Here is an 18,064-nt window from a genome sequence, read left to right as displayed (position 1 = left end):
TTATTCACAAACATTTTTCCTATCATTTAGATACTAAATACACACAATACATAATTCTATTAGCAACAAAACATAATTCTATTAGCAACAAAAAACCCAAAACATAACTTTTTTCTTTCTTCAATAGTAACATAGAGTTGGAGATTATTTGTAGTCCACACATTTGAAACATTGCTGAAAAAGATCAAACAATGATAGGAATAGCTTTAAGTGGATGAGCCATAACCAAAGTGAGACCAACTTTTTCATCCATGTTCATGTTTTTCGGTGTGATTCCATCTTCAAGCTTCCAATCAAAAGAATGAATTAAAGAACCAAGAATCCAAAGCCCCATTCTATTAGCCAAAGGCAATCCAGGGCAAATTCTTCTACCAGCACCAAATGGAATCAATTCCATGTTTCTACCTTTGTAATCAATCTCTGAAAGCTCCAAGAATCTTTCTGGTTTGAACAATTCACCATCTTCCCAAATGTCTCTGTCCCTTTGAATATACCACGCATTCACAATAACTTGAGCATCTTTTGGTACTATAAAGCCTCCAATTTCAGTGTCTTCTCTTGCCTTTCTTGGCAATAGTAAAGGAACTGGTGGGTGCAATCTAAGAGTTTCTTTTGCAATTGCTTGAAGAAAAGGGAGCTTTGACAAATCTAATTCTTCAATTGGCCTGTTTTTTCCCACAACTTCCATGAGTTCTCTTCTTGCTTTTGATAGTGCTTCTGGGTTCTTTAATAGTTCTGCCATTGCCCATTCCACCATCGATGTAGTCGTGTCGCTACCGGCGGGCAATAGAACCTTTTTTTTACGTGGAGAAACAGTACGTATAATTAACTACCAATTACATGTGTAAGTATACATTTGTCTAAAACATATGATGCCAAAGTCATTATAAAATTGTGTTCAATAATTGATATTATTTTGGAATATTGATTATGTTGGTATGTGTTGCCCCAGTTCACTGAAAAGTAGTTTAGAATAAAGCAAAAAAGAGAAATTGACGCTTAAAAGCAATGGCTAGACAAATGAGTTTGGGTGGAGTCGTGGATATATATGATTGAAATAAGGTGAGTGAAGTGACCTTAGTGTTTTTATTCAAAATATAAGAGGATATATTTTTTAATTGAATTTGATTTTAATGAATCCTTTTCTTTTAATTAAACGATAAAAAAACGTCGTTCACAAATAGAGGCACTAAATCTCATCTACCCCATAGCAAAATTTTCATATAATTATGTCCACCACTAAATTTTTCATATAATACTTTCTTTTATTCTTTTCAAAAAATTAAAATCTTTTCTAATCTCTTTAGAAAAAATAGATATTGGTAGATATAACAATCAAATTTAAAGTATTTTTTTTGTATCTTTTAGTTTTTCACTTTCAATTGTAATATTTTCATTTCTATATATTTTTAATAAATCATAAACATTCTACTAATTTATTGTTATTTTTTTAAAAGAAACTTTTTATTATCTATTAATATTTCTACGTGAAAATATTAATTTTCGATTACAAAATTGTCCCTAGAAATATTTTTAATATAGTAAAGTAATAAAATAGAATTTTTTTTTTATCATTTTGCTGTACATGGAAAAACCATGTAATATTATATTTTGTTAAATGAAATATAAAAAAAGACTATTAAAAATAATTTAAATTCATATACTTTCCATTTTTGTATTTGAATAAATCTCAATTTTACTCATTTATTTCTTTCACTATATTTGAAAATTAACCCTTAAAAAGTTTAATTAATATAATAATTTTCTTAAGAAGAAAAAAAATTATATCTAATTCTAGAATTTATAATGTGAATGCTAACTAGAGATCTAATTAATTTTTCTTTAGTATTTAAAACACCAAACATATAAAGTACAGAAAAAGAAATTTACCAAATCAATCTATATAATGTATAGTTCTAGAGAGACTAGAAGAACTTTTTTTTTTTTTCTAAAGGTAGAGTGATTTACCAATATTAAATGCTTGATTAAATAGATATCGAAGATGGAGCCATCATTTTCTGTTGCAAGATTGAGAAGATTGTAAAGCATATCATGATTTTCTTCCATATCTTCCAACTCCATTCGCTTCTCCATCATATCCCCAATCATGTCCAAAAATTTCTTAATATAAACCATCATACGCCTTCGACTACCTTTAATATCCATCTTCTTCAACAAAGGAAAATAATCTCCAATGTCCGGTTTGCCAGACTCCTCCATAATCCCCCACACAGTTTCTTTCAATTCTTTCGCCCATTCTGAATTCGGGTCCGCTAAATCCACCGAAAAAATCATGTTCGAAAGCATATTGAGAATGGTCCCAAACGCAGCTTTTTCAATATCTACAGCCTCGCCTTTCAAAGCCTTTTCTCGTACGTTGTCTAGAAGTCGTTGGATTTGCTTTCGGCGAATGATTTCGGTCGAGTCGAGAATCTTCTGAGAAAACATATGATTGTTGCATACTTTTCGAAGGGTTCTCCAGACGTCAGACACTGGAAGCCAGGGGAAACCGAGTTTGTCGTGGTCGTAAACTGCGGACGAGCACGGGATTGTACGGTCACATAATTGTTGGTCATGGGTTTGGAGGACTTCCTTAGCCATGGCTGCTGAGGAGATCACTATGGAGGTCATTTGGCCTAGTTTGAGGCTCATGATGGGGCCATGGGACTTGGCTAGATTGGCTAAAGATTGGTGGGGTTTGTCACCAATATCCATTAAATTTCCAATGACTAAGTAACCTTTTGGGCCAGGAGGGAGCTTGGAATGGGTTCTTTTGTTACTTGAATTGAAGAGTAGAAGAAGGGAGAGGCATGAGACGATGAAGGAAACAAAGAGCATACACATCATTAACTCCATATTTTCTTTTCACTCTCTCTCACTCCATACACATTTTAGTTGCCTTTTTATAAGAGTTGAGAACCCACCCATGACTTTAATTCTAATTAAGTGTTTATTTGTTTATTTTTCTTATACTTTATGTGTTTTCTATTTCAAAGACATCTTTATACTTTCTAGAAATAATTTAAAGGAGAATTTTCTTTCGATTAATTTATTTTGTTAATGATATTTATGATTGTCCTTTCCAACTTAAGTGTCCTGCACTTCGACTAATCTTATTTTCGTATGACCCTATAATATAATATTTAAGAAAGTCAAGGTAACTCTAGAACATTAATTCTTAAACAGGCTGTTACCAAATCGTGTATCCTAATTAAGAGACCATGCTTTTGGAAAGTAGGAGTGTACATAATCCACAATTATCCGAATTAGCGATATGCAAATATGTGAGGGTTAATTCAGCTGGGTTGGGTTGGTTGGTCTTTTATTTTTCATCATTATATAATTTAGACAAATTTTCGGAAAACAATTTCAACGCAACAAATGCAACAAATTTCTACCTCACAAATTCAACAAAATCAAAATATTTAAATTAATAAAGTGTAAGCAGAACAAGAGATGAGGCTCCTGAATTTCTGGAAGTTCAAAATTTAACTCCCTGCATAAACCAAACAAGAAGAGATTAAGAAAGAGGAGAAGGGGTTTTGAGGACAAATAATAATATTAAATTAATTAAAATGAGTGAAAATAGTTGGATAACTTTTACTACTTTTTCACGGAGAGCTTTATTTTACTTTGGCAGTTTCTTAGCGGACTCTCCTCTCCTTCAACCACACATGCGAGAGTAACTGAAGACTACCCCTTTCACCAACATAAACTGAAGAAGCGATGGAAGGAATTTCTTCTGTGGGCGACTGCGACTAGGTGTGGGTGATCTGCGACTTTCTAGAGAAGTTGTGGTCGACTGCACGACTGCAATCGAAGGAATTTCAGCCAGCTAAATAGAAAATCGTAGAAGATGGGAAGACGGGGTGACGCCAAGACAACGAGGCGAGCGGCTTCAACGTGGGCGTGAGATGCGACAAAAAGCCAAAAAGGTTTTGGGTTTTAGGTTTTACTATATATTAAATGAATAACTTGGTCGGATTGGATCAACTCAACCCTTATTTGCACGACCCGACGATTCGACTCAAGTTATAATTTCTCTGATTTTGTAACCATACCGAACCGAACCCTTGTAGTTTTGATTGGTTAATCTGGATTAATAGGATTATCGATTCTTTTTAACACCTCTATTGAAAGAAACTTTAGAAAATTTGAGATAAATTTGGACGAAACATGAGCTGATTTTAACGAGACATTTATTAACAAGTTGTTTTTTAATCTCCACATCTACTTTACTGTATTTTTCATTCATCAGCACGATTTACAATTAAAAGCATCACATGTGAATTACTTTTATTAGAATTTGTCACATCTCACATTGCAATCTTACAATTTAGTAGAATACATATTGATAAAAGTTGTCCGAGATAAACTAATTATTTATCGTAAATAAACATAAAAGAGAAGATGGAGTAACATAGTTTGAAATGTAAATTAATTAGACAAGAAGAGGTATAGCTCGTAGTGGTTGAGCTTTGGCAAGACTAATACCAAATTTTGCATCCATATTCAAATTTTCAGGCGTAATTCCATCTTCCAGCTTCCAATTAAAATAATGAATCAAAGAACCAACCATTAAATGCAACATCCTCATTCCCATTCCCTGACCAGGACACGTCCTCCTCCCATTACCAAATGGAATAAACTCAAAATTTCTTCCTTTACTTTCTAAGAACCTTTCTGGTATGAACATATCTGGATTTTCCCACAAATTTGGGTCTCTACATGAAGCCCATAAATTCACAATAATTTGAGCCCCTTTTGGAATTGTGAAGCCTGAAATTGTTACTTCTGATTCTGCTCTACGTGGAATAAGAAGTGATGATTGCATTCTTAAGGCTTCTTTGATGATTGCTTGTAGATATGGAAGCTTCTCCATGTGTGATTCTTCAATTGAATTACCTTTTCCTATCACTTCCATTAGTTCTTCTTTGGCTTTACACATCACTTTTGGATTTTTTAAGAGATATGCCATTGCCCATTGAGCTATTGATCCTGCTGCATCTGGGCCTGCCGTAAATAAAACCTAAAACACAATTTATAATTTTGGATGTTCTAAGTATTGATATAATTAAATTTATTGTTGTAAGTATACTCTCATTCTAAGCTTTTGGCGTACCTTCAAATTTTATAAAAATTTCAAGCTTATAAGTAACACCTGGTTTGATAACAATTTTAATTTTTAGGTTTTGTACGTAATTTGATAACTATTTAACTCTTTTTCTTGTTGTATTTAGAAAAAAAGAGACCGTACATGTTTGGTTGTTTAAAAAAAAACCAAAAGACAAAAATTATGTTTCTTAATTTTTTTGGGGTTTTCTAATAATTATAAACTAAAAAATATTTTTGATAACGATATTTTTTACAAAATCTTTGAAGTTGTTTTCAAATATAACAAGATGAACAAAATATTTAGAATTATAGCAAAGTTTTATAATTCATCAATGATAAATATTAATAGACTTCTGCCAATGTTTATCGATGTTTGATAGAAGATCTATATCACTCAAATAACTATTAATATCAAATAGCAATCAGATAACTATCAATCATTATCAAGTTGTATTCGACAACATTAAAAGATCAATTATTGAGAAGTTAAGAGTTCAATATTAGAAAAATCAATGAGACTCGCACTCCTTATAAGATAGATGAGTTATAACAATCAATATTATTGACTAATTATCATATAGTAATCATACACAATCGATATTATTAGCAATTATATAACAATCATAACAATGACATAACACTCAAATTCTTGACGAAAGACAATCAATACGAGGTTTTTTGACTTTTTTAATTCAATGACTAATTTAAAACTACTAACTATGTGAAAAAATAAATGGCAATTTAAAACTACTAACTATGCGACAAAATAAATGGCAAATATAAAATTACTACGTGACAAAATAAATGTCAACTGAAAGGCAACCACAACTAACTAATTGACTAGAAAAGAGGTATTCAAATGATTATCTTTGAAGCTAACTAAAATTGAAAGAAAAAAAAAAGTAGAAAGTAATCAAGTGACTATCTCATTATTATATAGTTGTGGTTAATTTTCAATTCCAATAGCCATTTTTTATAGTGGCAATGAGATAATCAAGGATGTGATGTAGTTGTGGTTATTAATTAAAACCTAAAAAACCATATTTAAATATGGTAGTTTTAAAAAGAAAAAAACATGATGTTGTTTTGCAAAATAAACTAAATATTTACGATTACAGTAATATTTAAAACTTCTATTAGTGTCTATCTATATCATAGAAGTTTATCAATATGTTCAATATCTATTACTTATATATTTTGAAATTTATTATATTTGTAAATATTTTTAGTAATTTTATAATTGGAAACAATTTTCCAATTCTAAATAAGTTCCGAAAACTGTTTTAGTCTTATTAATTATTTTATGAAAAATAAATCAAGAAAAAATGTTTGAAATGGTAAAGCCTTAAAATAAATTTAAATATAGCAAAAAAAAAAGATTTTTTAAGTACCAAATTGTCCCTTCTTCATATTAGATGGAAAAAAAAAGTTGAAAGGGGATAATACTATGTTTGGAAGATAGTCATGATAGAAGTCTTTTATTGTTTGTCACTAATAGATAATGATAGATTGTTATTATTGTCTGTCACTGATAAACAACGATAGTAGACTTTCTTACCATCAAACAATGATATAAATGTGTTCAATATCGATGGTAAGAGGTCTACTATCATTCTTTATTAGTTACAAACAATGATAGCAATCCATCATTTTATCATTTAATTTGAACAACTTATTCTTTTTTAATATCGGAAATAACTCTTTCTTTTCTTTGTTTATCGTGTTTTGTTAAGAATACATTTCAATTACTTTATATAGAATAAACTATAAGTGACAGTTCTATTATGGTAGATATAATTACCAAAAAAATATAAGTTTTTCAAAAATAGGAAAAATCAATAAATTGTTACAAAGAGACTAAGTTTTGAATTTAAATGAGAAAAATAGTGTGTTAGAGAATTATAGTGAAAACATAAGAAGAAGAAAAAAGTGGCTTACGAATATTGAATGTTTGATTTGGTTTCTATCAAGAGGAATCTGATTGTTGTCCTCCTTCATGTTGAGAAGATGATGTAGCATATCATTTTTAGGTGTGAAATCAGGTGATTCTTGCATCTTCAACCGTTTATCAATCATCTCATCAATCAAACCTAATATCTTTCCAAAATGAACGGCGGTGCGTCTCCTTACACCTTGAATATCCATCTTCTTCAACACAGGAAAAAAATCACTAATATTAGGTCTTCCCATTTCTTCCAAGCTTCCCCTCAGGGTCGTCTTGAATTCTTTAATCATTTCCGAATCCGTGTCCACCAAATCCATAGACCAAATGGAATACGATATCAAATTAAGCGCCATTGAAAATAAAGTTCTTCCAACGTCCACCACCTCGCCATTCACTGCACATCGTCGGATGTTATCAAGAAGCTTGTCTATCCTCATGCGGCGAAGATTTCGACTGGCGTCGAGAGCCTTGGGAGATAAAAGATAGTTGTTGAAGATTTTTTTATGGTTTTTGTAATTAGGAGAGATGGGAATCCATGGGAGTCCTAGTTCGGCATGGTCGTAAACTGTTGCCGCATCAGGAATGAATCTATATGACAAGACATTGTCATGTGTTTGAAGAACTTGTTGGATTGTTTCTGCGGTCGAAAATACGATGGCGGTGACTTGGCCAAGCTTTAACGACATAATTGGACCGTAAGACTTGGCGAGATTGGTGAAAGATTCGTGGGGTTTGTCTCCAAGAGCCAAGAGGTTTCCGATGATGGGAAGAGGTGTTGGTCCGGGGGGAAGCTTGGGGTTTCGGTTTGCCGGAATTAGACGGGAGAGGGTAATGAAAGTGAAGATGAGGAAGATGAAGAAAGGGAAGGTGAAGAAGTCCATATCTTCTTTGCTCGTTGGTCAACCAAAGGGATTTGAATGTTTATATATTGGCGTGGCAATAATGGAAGTCTTCTTCTTTAGTATAGTACAACTCTCAGCTCTATCAGCTTGCAATTAGTGATCCAACACATACTTCTTTTACTTTCATTTTCTTCCATCCGTTGAATGAAAGATTTTTTTTTTCATAATTAAGGAATCAATTATACATTGGATTCCTTTTTAAATTTAGTACAACACTGTCATGTGTACGTGTTTAATTTTTTTTTAATTCTCATTTTTAAATATAATATATGAATATAAATTGCATAAACCAGATTCCTTTTGTAAAGAAAAAAATAATCTCTGAAATTTTTGTTTTAAGCAAAAAAGATTAGGCACTAAGTTGACTTTTAGTTCATACGTAATTAAAGGATGAGTCATCTCCATGGTAATAAGTTGGTGAGTTTTTTTTTTTTAAAAAAGGTAAAGTCAGGAAAAAGAAAAAAAAATAAAACAACTTTTTATTTAACTTGGATAAAAATAAAAATATTATATTAATCTTTATTTTTGTTTGATTTGGTATAGTTACGGATTGGTGACACTTTCTCTCCCACGGAGATTTTTTAAAAAAAGATATTTTAATTACTTTCATCGATAAGTTTGCATTCTTTCTCACATGAAGATTTTTTATAGAAGATATTTTTTTTACTTCATCGTCCAGACTTTTCAAGATCCTTAACCAAGAATCTTCAAAGATTATTTTAAACAAAAAATCTCTAAAGTTTATTTTTCTTAGCTATTTCGGTTTAAAGTTATCCATTCTCTATCTATAAAAAGGAAAATTCATTCTCTCATGGAGGTATCGAATCAAGATGCTTTCAAGCTACAAATCCGTAGAAGAATTTTTACAAGGTAAGTCCTTTACCTTCTTTAATTTATTTTAATGAAGACCATATGATTTCTTCAAAACCTATTCGAGTTATCTTTATATATATATATATATATATATATCTATATAAGATTAAAGAAGACTTTAATAATTGAAGGCTTCAAATCAAAGGGAGCTTGATATCTAAACTTCAATTATTCAAATCAGGAGAATCTAAAGGAAAAGAGATTTAAAAAGGACGTTGATATTTGAAAACGAGTTCAAAGGGAGCCTGACTATCTTAATAAATAAAATTACTAAAAGCGAGTATCAATATAAGGATAGCGTATTCTAGATTATTGAAGTGTAATACTCATTAGAATCTTAATAAAATCTCCTTATCTGAACTGTAATATAATAGCTCTCCAAAAGTAAGTTCTTACCGAATCAGGTTATTAAATTTACTGTATTATTTGTGGTTATTAAATTTACTGTGTTATTTATAATTATGTTCCTTAACTATTTTGCTAGTTAACTAAAGTAACATTTAACGGAAAAATTTTACTATTTTAATATTTCAGTATCATTAATGGTGTGACTCCATCTTCAACCTTTCCAATCAAACCATCAGACCAAAGAACGCCACTATCCAATGGTTGTTAGATTTATTCTTAAATATAATATTATCATCAATGTGGTCCAATTGCATTATTTATTATTTATTCTTTTTGGGCTTATTATTTTATTAGGCTCATTAGCTTAAACATACTGCCCTAATTTAACACCACAATGGGTGGTGTCTATGAATAGAACCTTGGGATTGGTCCTCCCTCATTAATTAGTTTATTCTTCTCATCAAGAAACTTAAATTAAGTCTAAAGAAAGGCAAGTGAGAGAAACACAATTCCTCAAGAAGATTATTCATGGATCAAGGTATGTTGTTCTTTAACTAATTTTAATTTATAAAGTTATCTAGTTCAAAAATCTTGGCATTTATCGTTATATACAATGTTAGGGTTTATTGTATAATCATGAAACTAAAGTTTACATGTGGTATCAGAGCCTTGATTGAGAACTTATAATTTTACATGGATGATTAATGATTTGTTTTAATGTTTCCTGTTTTTCTTTTAAATTTAAATCAAGATTATTCGATTATTGATTATCATTTGAATTAAAGATTCTTTGATTAAAGATTATGAATTTGAAAATTTGTTTTTATGGAAAGCCGGAAGAAGAAAAGAAAATTATAAAAGTTTTTTAAATTCACCATTTTTTCTTCAAGGGATTAATTCATCCACCGCCGGCAACCTTCTTTTCCTTTGATAAAATTCATTGAGCCACTTATTAATGATTAAAGTGTTACGAAGATTTGATATTTTTAAAGAATTAAGATTTTGATTTTGATATAAATTTCAATTATCTATTTGAAAGGCCACGAATTAAGTTAATATTCTAATCCTTAATTAAAGGAATTAAAATCTAATAAAGATTACGATATTGTCGAAAATCTAATTCATAATAAATCTAATTAAATTTTAGATTTTAATGATTTTCGAAATATTGCATATATTTAGTTTATGATGAAATTGATGATCACATGTTAATTATATTTTATGTGTTATGTTTAAAGTATCCATTTATCTCTAAAATTTAAATTATACAATTAAATTTTTGGAGGATAATGTATGAATGTATGAATTTTTGATGAAATCCTTGTATCTAACTGTAAATTATGAGGCAAATCACTTGCAATTATGTTGTTTGATATCTATATATTATGAATAATTTGTTAGTCACCAAAGTGACCAAATTAGTAAGTTTTATAGATATTCTATTGATGGTGTTTTGCAAATTAAGAAAATAATTATTTGTGATTATTTTAATATGATATCTATATTATGAATAATTTGTTAGTCACCAAAGTGGTCAAATTAGTAAGTTCAATAGATATCAAATTAAGGTTAAACTCAATTACTCCTATTTATGTAATGATGATGAATTATTTTATATTATGAAAAATAAAGATGTTATTATGAGTATATTGATTTTCATTATTATAAAACCTTTTAAATTGCCCAAAGGTAATTAGTAGTTTTATAATTTTGAATCTTATTATGGTTAATTGGAATTGTTTTATCATGATGCCTATGTTATGAACAATTTGTTAGTCACCAAAGTGGCCAAATTGATAGATCTATAGACATCAAATTAAGATTGATTCAATTACTCATGTTTATTTGATGCTAATGAATGAGATAATATTATGAAACATTAATGATTTGTCATGAGTATATTGATTTTCATTATGATAGAACATTTAATTTGCCCAAAAGTAATTAGCAGTTTTATAATTTTGAATCTTATTGTGGTTAAATGAGGTGTTTGGTTAGATATTGTTAGTATATCCAAAGATAACTAATGTATCTAATTTGAGCATTCAAATTACCAATTATATGAAACTAAATCTAGCACCAGTTAAGTGTAAATGTTGTACATTGTTGTGCCTTCCAAAGAAGAACTTCAATGTATAAATTAATGGTTATTTAATATTATCTGAACATATGTCAATATCTTTAAGTTTATTTCTCAAAGCAATAATGTATAAGTATATTTATTTTGTAATTGCAGCATCTACCCCTGTTTCTCTTTATTCGCATGCTACATCTATAATAAAGTTTAATGGACTCAATTTCTCTGATTGGTGCGAACAAATTCGATTCCATCTTGGAGTTTTGGATCTTGATTTAGCACTTTTAAATGAGAAACCTGCTGCAATTACTGCTGCTAGCAGTGATGAGGATAAATCTTTCTATAAAGCTAGGGAAAGATCAAATAGATTGAGCTTAATGTTTATGTGAATGACTGTAGCAAACAATATTAAGTCCACAATTAAGACCACTGAAGATGCTAAGGAATTTATGAAAGCTGTGGAAAAATATTCTCAGTCAGAGTCGGCTGACAAGTCACTTGTTGGAACACTTATGAGTACTTTAACCAACATCAAGTTTGATGGTTCTCGTACTATACATGAGTATATCCTTGAAATGACGAACTTGCCAGCAAGGTTAAACAACATGAGAATGGAAGTTAATGAGAATTTTTTGGTAACGTTTATCCTTAATTCCTTACCTTCAGAGTATGGTCCATTTCACATGAACTATAACACTCTGAAAGATAAATGGAATCTGAATGAATTACAAAGTATGCTCATTTAAGAGGAAGCGAGACTTAAGAAACCAATAATTCACTCTGTCAATTTCATGGGTCATAAAGGAGCTGGAAAGAAACCTGGAAAAAAGAATGGCAAGGGCAATCATGGACAATTAAAGGTAAAACAGTCATCTGCCCCAATCCACAAAAAGGGACAAATTAAGGATAAGTGTCGTTTTTGCAGCAAACCTGGACACTATCAGAAAGATTGTCTAAAACGTAAGGCATGGTTCGAGAATAAAGGTAAGCATAATGCTTTAGTATGTTTCGAATCAAACTTAACTGAAGTTCCTTATAATACATGGTGGATTGATTCTGGTTGTACCATTCATGTTTCCAATACGATAGAGGGATTCCTTACGACCCGAACCATAAACCCAAATGAGAGATTCATTTTTATGGGAAACAGAGTCAAAGTTCCAGTTGAAGCTGTGGGAACCTATCGTTTAACTTTAGATACTGGACATCATTTAGACCTTTTTGATACCTTTTATGTTCCTTCTATTTTTCGTAATTTGATTTCCTTGTCAAAACTTGATACTTCAAGTTATTACTTTAAATTTGGGAATGAGTGTTTTAGTTTATTCAAACAGAACATTTTTATTGGTTCTGGTATTCTTTGTGATGGCTTATATAAATTAAAGCTTGATAATGTTTTTGCTGAGAGTTTGTTAACCTTGCATCATAATGTTGGTACTAAACGTGGTCAAACTAATGAATCGTCAGCTTACTTGTGGCATAAACGTTTAGGTCACATATCCAAAGAAAGAATTAAAAGATTGATAAAGAATGAAATTCTTCCAGATTTGGATTTTACTGACCTTGGAATTTGTGTGGATTGTATTAAAGGAAAACAAACAAAACACACAGTTAATAAAGAAGCCACAAGAAGCTCACAGCTCCTTGAAATTATACACACTGATATTTGTGGGCCTTTTGATGTTCCATCTTTTGGTGGAGAAAAGTATTTTATCACCTTTATTGATGATTTCTCACGTTATGGTTATATCTATTTATTGCATGAGAAATCTCAAGCAATAGATGCCTTAAAAGTATTTATAAATGAAGTTGAAAGACAATTAGATAGAAAGGTGAAAATCTTAAGATCTGATAGAGGTGGTGAGTATTATGGAAAATATGACGAGAATGGACAATGCCCCGATCCATTTGCTAAATTCCTAGAAAGTCATGGCATATGTGCTCAATACACAATGTCAGGAACACCACAACAAAATGGTGTTGCAGAAAGGTGAAATCGTACATTAATGAATATGGTTAGAAGCATGTTAATTAATTCATCTCTACCTGTGTCCTTGTGGATGTATGCATTAAGAACCGCTTAATATTTATTAAACAGGGTTCCTAGTAAGTCAGTTCCAAAGACATCTTTTGAACTGTGGACAGGAAGGAAACCTAGTTTAAGACACCTACATGTTTGGGGTTGTCAAGCGGAAGTAAGAATTTATAATCCACATGAAAAGAAACTGGATTCAAGAACAACCAGGGGTTTCTTCATTGGTTATCCAGAAAAATCAAAATGGTATAGATTTTATTGTCCTAACCACAGTACGAAAATAGTTGAAACTTGAAATGTAAGGTTCATTGAGAATGACATAATTAGTGGGAGTTTGGAACCGCGAAAAGTGGAAATTCAAGAAGTTATGGTGAAAATTCCTTCATCTATAACTTCTTCTCAAGTTGTTGTTCCTGTAGTTGTTGACTCTGTTAACAATCGACAAGAACAACAAATTAATGGTCAAACACCACATAATGATATTGTAACAAATAAACCTGTAACTGAGGGACCACAAGAAATAGAATTAAGAAGATCAACTATTTCTGATGACTATTTGGTTTATTTGCATGAGTCAGAATTTGACTTAAGCATTGATAATGATTCACTTTCGTTTTCACAAGCCATTAAAGGAGATAATTCTACCAAATGGTTAGATGTCATGAAAGAAGAGTTAAAATCTATGAATGATATTGAAGTCTGTGATCTTGTAAAATTGCCTAAAGAAAGTAAAAGAGTTGGGTGTAAATGGGTCTTTAAGACCAAACGTGACTCAAATGGCAATATTGAACAATACAAGGCTAGACTTGTTGCCAAAGGTAGTGATATTTCAAAAAAAGCAAAGCAAAACAAATTCACCACATGATTAAGTTACAATCTTACAAATTATTAGAATAAATAACGATAAAAGTTGTTCGAGATAAACTAATTATTTCTTAAAATAAACATGAAAGAGAAAATGGGAATAACAAAGTTTGAAATGTAAATTAAATCCTAGATAAGAAGAGGTATAGCTCGTACTGGTTGAGCTTTGACAAGAGTAAGACCAAACTTTGCATCCATATTCAAATTCTCAGGCGTGACTCCATCTTCAAGCTTCCAATTAAAGAAATGAATCAAAGAACCAACAATCAAATGCAACATCCTCATTGCCATTCCTTGACCAGGACAAGTCCTCTTCCCATTACCAAATGGAATAAACTCAAAATTTTTTCCTTTACTTTCCAAGAACCTTTCTGGTATGAACTCGTCTGGATTTTCCCACAAATTTGGGTCTCTACATGAAGCCCATAAATTCACAAGAATTTGAGTCCCTTTTGGAATTGTGAAACCTGAAATTATTACTTCGGATTCTGCTTTACGTGGAATTAGAAATGATGATTGCATTCTTAAGGCTTCTTTAATGATTGCTTGTAGATATGGAAGCTTCTCCATGTGTGATTCTTCAATTCGATTGCCTTTACCTATCACTTCCATTAGTTCTTCTTTGGCTTTACACATAAGTTTTGGATTTTTTAAGAGATATGCCATTATCCATTGTGCTACTGATCCTGTTGTATCTGAACTTCCTGTAAATAAAACCTAAAACACAACTTATAATTTTGGTTTGTGTTCTAGTATTGATATAATTAAATTTATTATTGTAAGTACTCTAAATCTAAGCTTATGTTATATCCAAACTTTTATAACATGTGAAGCGTTTAAAAAATGCCTCAGATAATAATTTTAATTTTTAAGTTTTTGTCGTTCGATGACTATTTGACTTTTTTTTCTCTTTATGTACTTAGAAAAGAGAGATCACACAAAGTTTATGTACGTAGAAATAATTTCAAGTATAGAAAAAAAAAACAAAAGATTTTTTAAATTGGGTAAGTTTTCATTTTTTTTAAAATAACAAATGGTTCTTTTTCTTCTTCTTTCATGGAATAAAGTGTGTTGAATGGGACAATATTATCATTATTAAAGTGTGTTGAACAGCACAACATTATCATTAAAAAAAACAATAGGAGTCTCTATTACTGTTTACCACCAGTAGATAGTGACAATCAGAGATTGTTATGTTTGACCTCCTTATTGTTATCCACCAATAACAACAGTCTATCACACTATCATTTAATTTAAACTTTATCTTCTTTAGTAGACAAAAAAAAAACTCCTTTTTCTTCCTCTATCTTTGTTTGTAGTTTTCTTGGTGATCACTTTTCAATTATTTTGAAATAAAAAAATGATATGGATGGAATTCTTTAGTTCCACAACTTAATGTATATTTAGTTCATGAAGTTTTAAATGTGACATTTGAGTCCTTGACGTTTGTTAAATAGTTTTAAATGCTTCCTAGATTAAAGTTAACCGATAGTTGAGACTAACGAAAACACTAAAAGAAGAAGAATGAAAAGCTTTGGTTCCTTGATTCTCATCCAAGTTCTCACCCATGAATCCTAAACCCAAAAATTCCCAATCAAAACAAAAACCAAATCTCATTCTTTAATTTACGGCCCCTTAAAAAAAATCCAAGAAACCAGATTCTTGGAATCAAAATAACCAAAAAGGACAGAAAGAAAGGAAACCCCATTTACCTATGGTTGATGAAAAACAGAGGAATCGCTCAAAAAAAAAAAACTTTCGAGTTTTGAATTTAATGAGAAAAATAGAGTGTAAGAGAATTATAATGAAAACATAAGAAGAAAAAGTGGCTTACGAATATTGAATGCTTGATTTGGTTTCTATCAAGAGGAATCCCACTGTTGTCCTCCTTCATGTTGAGAAGATAATGTAACAAATCATTTTTAGGTGTGAAATCAGGTGACTCCTGCATCTTCAACCGTTTATCAATCATCTCATCAATCAAACTTAATATCTTTCCAAAATGAACGGTGGTGCGTCTCCTTACACCTTGAATATCCATCTTCTTCAACATAGGAAAAAAGTCACTAATATTAGGTCTTCCTATTTCTTCCAAGCTTCCTCTCAGAGTTGTCTTGAATTCTTTGGTCATTTCTGAATCCTCATCCACCAAATCCACAGACCAAATTGTATACGATATCAAATTAAGCGCCATTGAAAATAAAGTTCTTCCTATGTCCACCACCTCGCCATTCACTGCGCATCGTCGGATGTTATCAAGAAGCTTGTCTATCCTCAAGCGGCGAAGATCTCGACTGGCGTCGAGAGCCTTGGGAGATAAAAGATAGTTGTTGAAGATTTTTCTATGGTTTTTGTAATTAGGAGAGATGGGAATCCATGGAAGTCCTAGTTCGGCATGGTCGTAAACTGTTGCCGCATCGGGAATGAATCTATATGACAAGACATTGTCATGTGTTTGAAGAACTTGTTGGATTGTTTCTGCAGACGAAAATACAACGGTGGTGACTTGGCCAAGCTTTAACGACATAATTGGACCGTAAGACTTGGCGAGCTTGGTAAGAGCTTGGTGGGGTTTGTGTCTAAGAACAAAGAGGTTTCCAATGATGGGAAGCGGTGTTGGTCCGGGGGGAAGCTTGGGGTTTCGTCTTCCCGGAATTAGACATCGGAGGGTTATGAAAGTGAAGATAAGGAAGATGAAGTAAGGGAAGGTGAAGAAATATTCCATATTCTCTCTTTGCTCAATGATCAAGAAAGAGCAAAATGGAATTGAATGTTTTTCATATCGGTGTGGCAATAATGCAAGTCTATTTAAGTATAGCAGGTGCCACTCTCTTCAATTATCAGTTTGTGATTGATCCCACCGCCCATACTTCTTTCAGTTTCATTTTCCTCCATTCGTTGGAAGAGAAGATATTTTTTTTCATATCTACGGAATGAACATGTGATTCCTTTTTAATTTTTGTACAATAATGGCTCGTGTGTGAATGACATGTCAAACAAGATTCCATAAGGAGCGTTGTTGGTGGAGTTAGCAGGATAACGTGAGGCAAAGCCAAATTGGAATGATGTGAGTAAAAAGGTTGCAAGGCTCAATTGGAAATTAAAAAAGATTGAAGGGCAAAAAAAAAAAAAAAAAACAAAAAGACAAGTAGAACTTTTTTTTTATTGTCGTTTTTAACCCAGTATAGATATAGATATAATTATAAATATAGATTACATAAATTAAAGAGGTTATTTTAAAAAAATAAGAAATCGGTAAAATATTTACACAACCATGTAGAACAATTACAAAAAGGGAAAAAGACTAGAGTTCATTGCGGAAAATACTAAAAATCACCCGTCAACCACGTTTATATTTGGCTATTGTTTGGTACGATAGTTTATATTTTGCTACCCTAATCTAAACCAAATCTAGGAGTTTTTTTTTTAACATTCTTTGTACATGATGATTGAGCTATTTTTGTTGTACATTTAGATTTGGCTACCAAATGGTCGTTTTTTTGCAATTTTTTTATATTTATTATAGGATCTTGAACAACCAAAGAAGAAGGTTTGAAAAAAATAAAAAGAAGAAAAGAAACAGACGAAGATGGAAGAAAAAGAAAAAAATATATATTTATTACACGATCTTGAACAACCAAATAAGAAAGTTTGAAAAAAAAAAGAAACGTGATGGAAGAAAAGAGAAAAAAAATGATAAAGACGATGAAAAAGACAAAAAGAAAGAATGTCTGAATGACAAAAAAAAATGGTTAACTTTATGTATTTTGTTATAATAGTCGTAAATATTTTATCCCTTAAGTAAAGATAAAAATAAAATTTAAAAATTTTGTTTAAATGAAAGGATTAAGAATGTAATTAAAGGATGAACTATCTTCGCAATAGTATGATTAATTGGTATAACT

At 31.0% G+C, this 18,064-nt stretch overlaps 3 protein-coding genes across 3 annotated transcripts; all 3 read right to left on the bottom strand.

Moving 5' to 3' along the window:
- Nucleotides 1-2,981, bottom strand: LOC103482682 (geraniol 8-hydroxylase-like). The gene is made up of 2 exons (XM_008438954.3): nucleotides 1,969-2,981; nucleotides 1-793 (listed from the first exon to the last, which is right to left on the bottom strand). The coding sequence occupies exons 1-2, from the start codon at nucleotides 2,854-2,856 to the stop codon at nucleotides 185-187; spliced, it is 1,497 nt and encodes a 498-aa protein (XP_008437176.2). The 5' UTR covers nucleotides 2,857-2,981; the 3' UTR covers nucleotides 1-184.
- A 1,282-nt stretch (nucleotides 2,982-4,263) lies between these two features.
- On the bottom strand, nucleotides 4,264-7,991 carry LOC103482681 (geraniol 8-hydroxylase-like). Its single transcript, XM_008438953.3, has 2 exons — nucleotides 7,054-7,991; nucleotides 4,264-5,029 (listed from the first exon to the last, which is right to left on the bottom strand). Exons 1-2 carry the CDS (start codon nucleotides 7,939-7,941, stop codon nucleotides 4,442-4,444), a joined length of 1,476 nt encoding a protein of 491 aa, XP_008437175.1. The 5' UTR covers nucleotides 7,942-7,991; the 3' UTR covers nucleotides 4,264-4,441.
- A 6,110-nt stretch (nucleotides 7,992-14,101) lies between these two features.
- LOC103482680 (geraniol 8-hydroxylase-like) lies at nucleotides 14,102-17,084 on the bottom strand. Its single transcript, XM_051089846.1, has 2 exons — nucleotides 15,994-17,084; nucleotides 14,102-14,876 (listed from the first exon to the last, which is right to left on the bottom strand). The coding sequence occupies exons 1-2, from the start codon at nucleotides 16,882-16,884 to the stop codon at nucleotides 14,289-14,291; spliced, it is 1,479 nt and encodes a 492-aa protein (XP_050945803.1). The 5' UTR covers nucleotides 16,885-17,084; the 3' UTR covers nucleotides 14,102-14,288.
- Nucleotides 17,085-18,064: the final 980 nt, after the last annotated feature.

The sequence above is a fragment of the Cucumis melo genome, chromosome 9 (assembly GCF_025177605.1).
Source record: "Cucumis melo cultivar AY chromosome 9, USDA_Cmelo_AY_1.0, whole genome shotgun sequence".
NCBI lineage: Eukaryota > Viridiplantae > Streptophyta > Magnoliopsida > Cucurbitales > Cucurbitaceae > Cucumis > Cucumis melo.
This window is presented reverse-complemented; position numbering and strand designations above follow the sequence as displayed.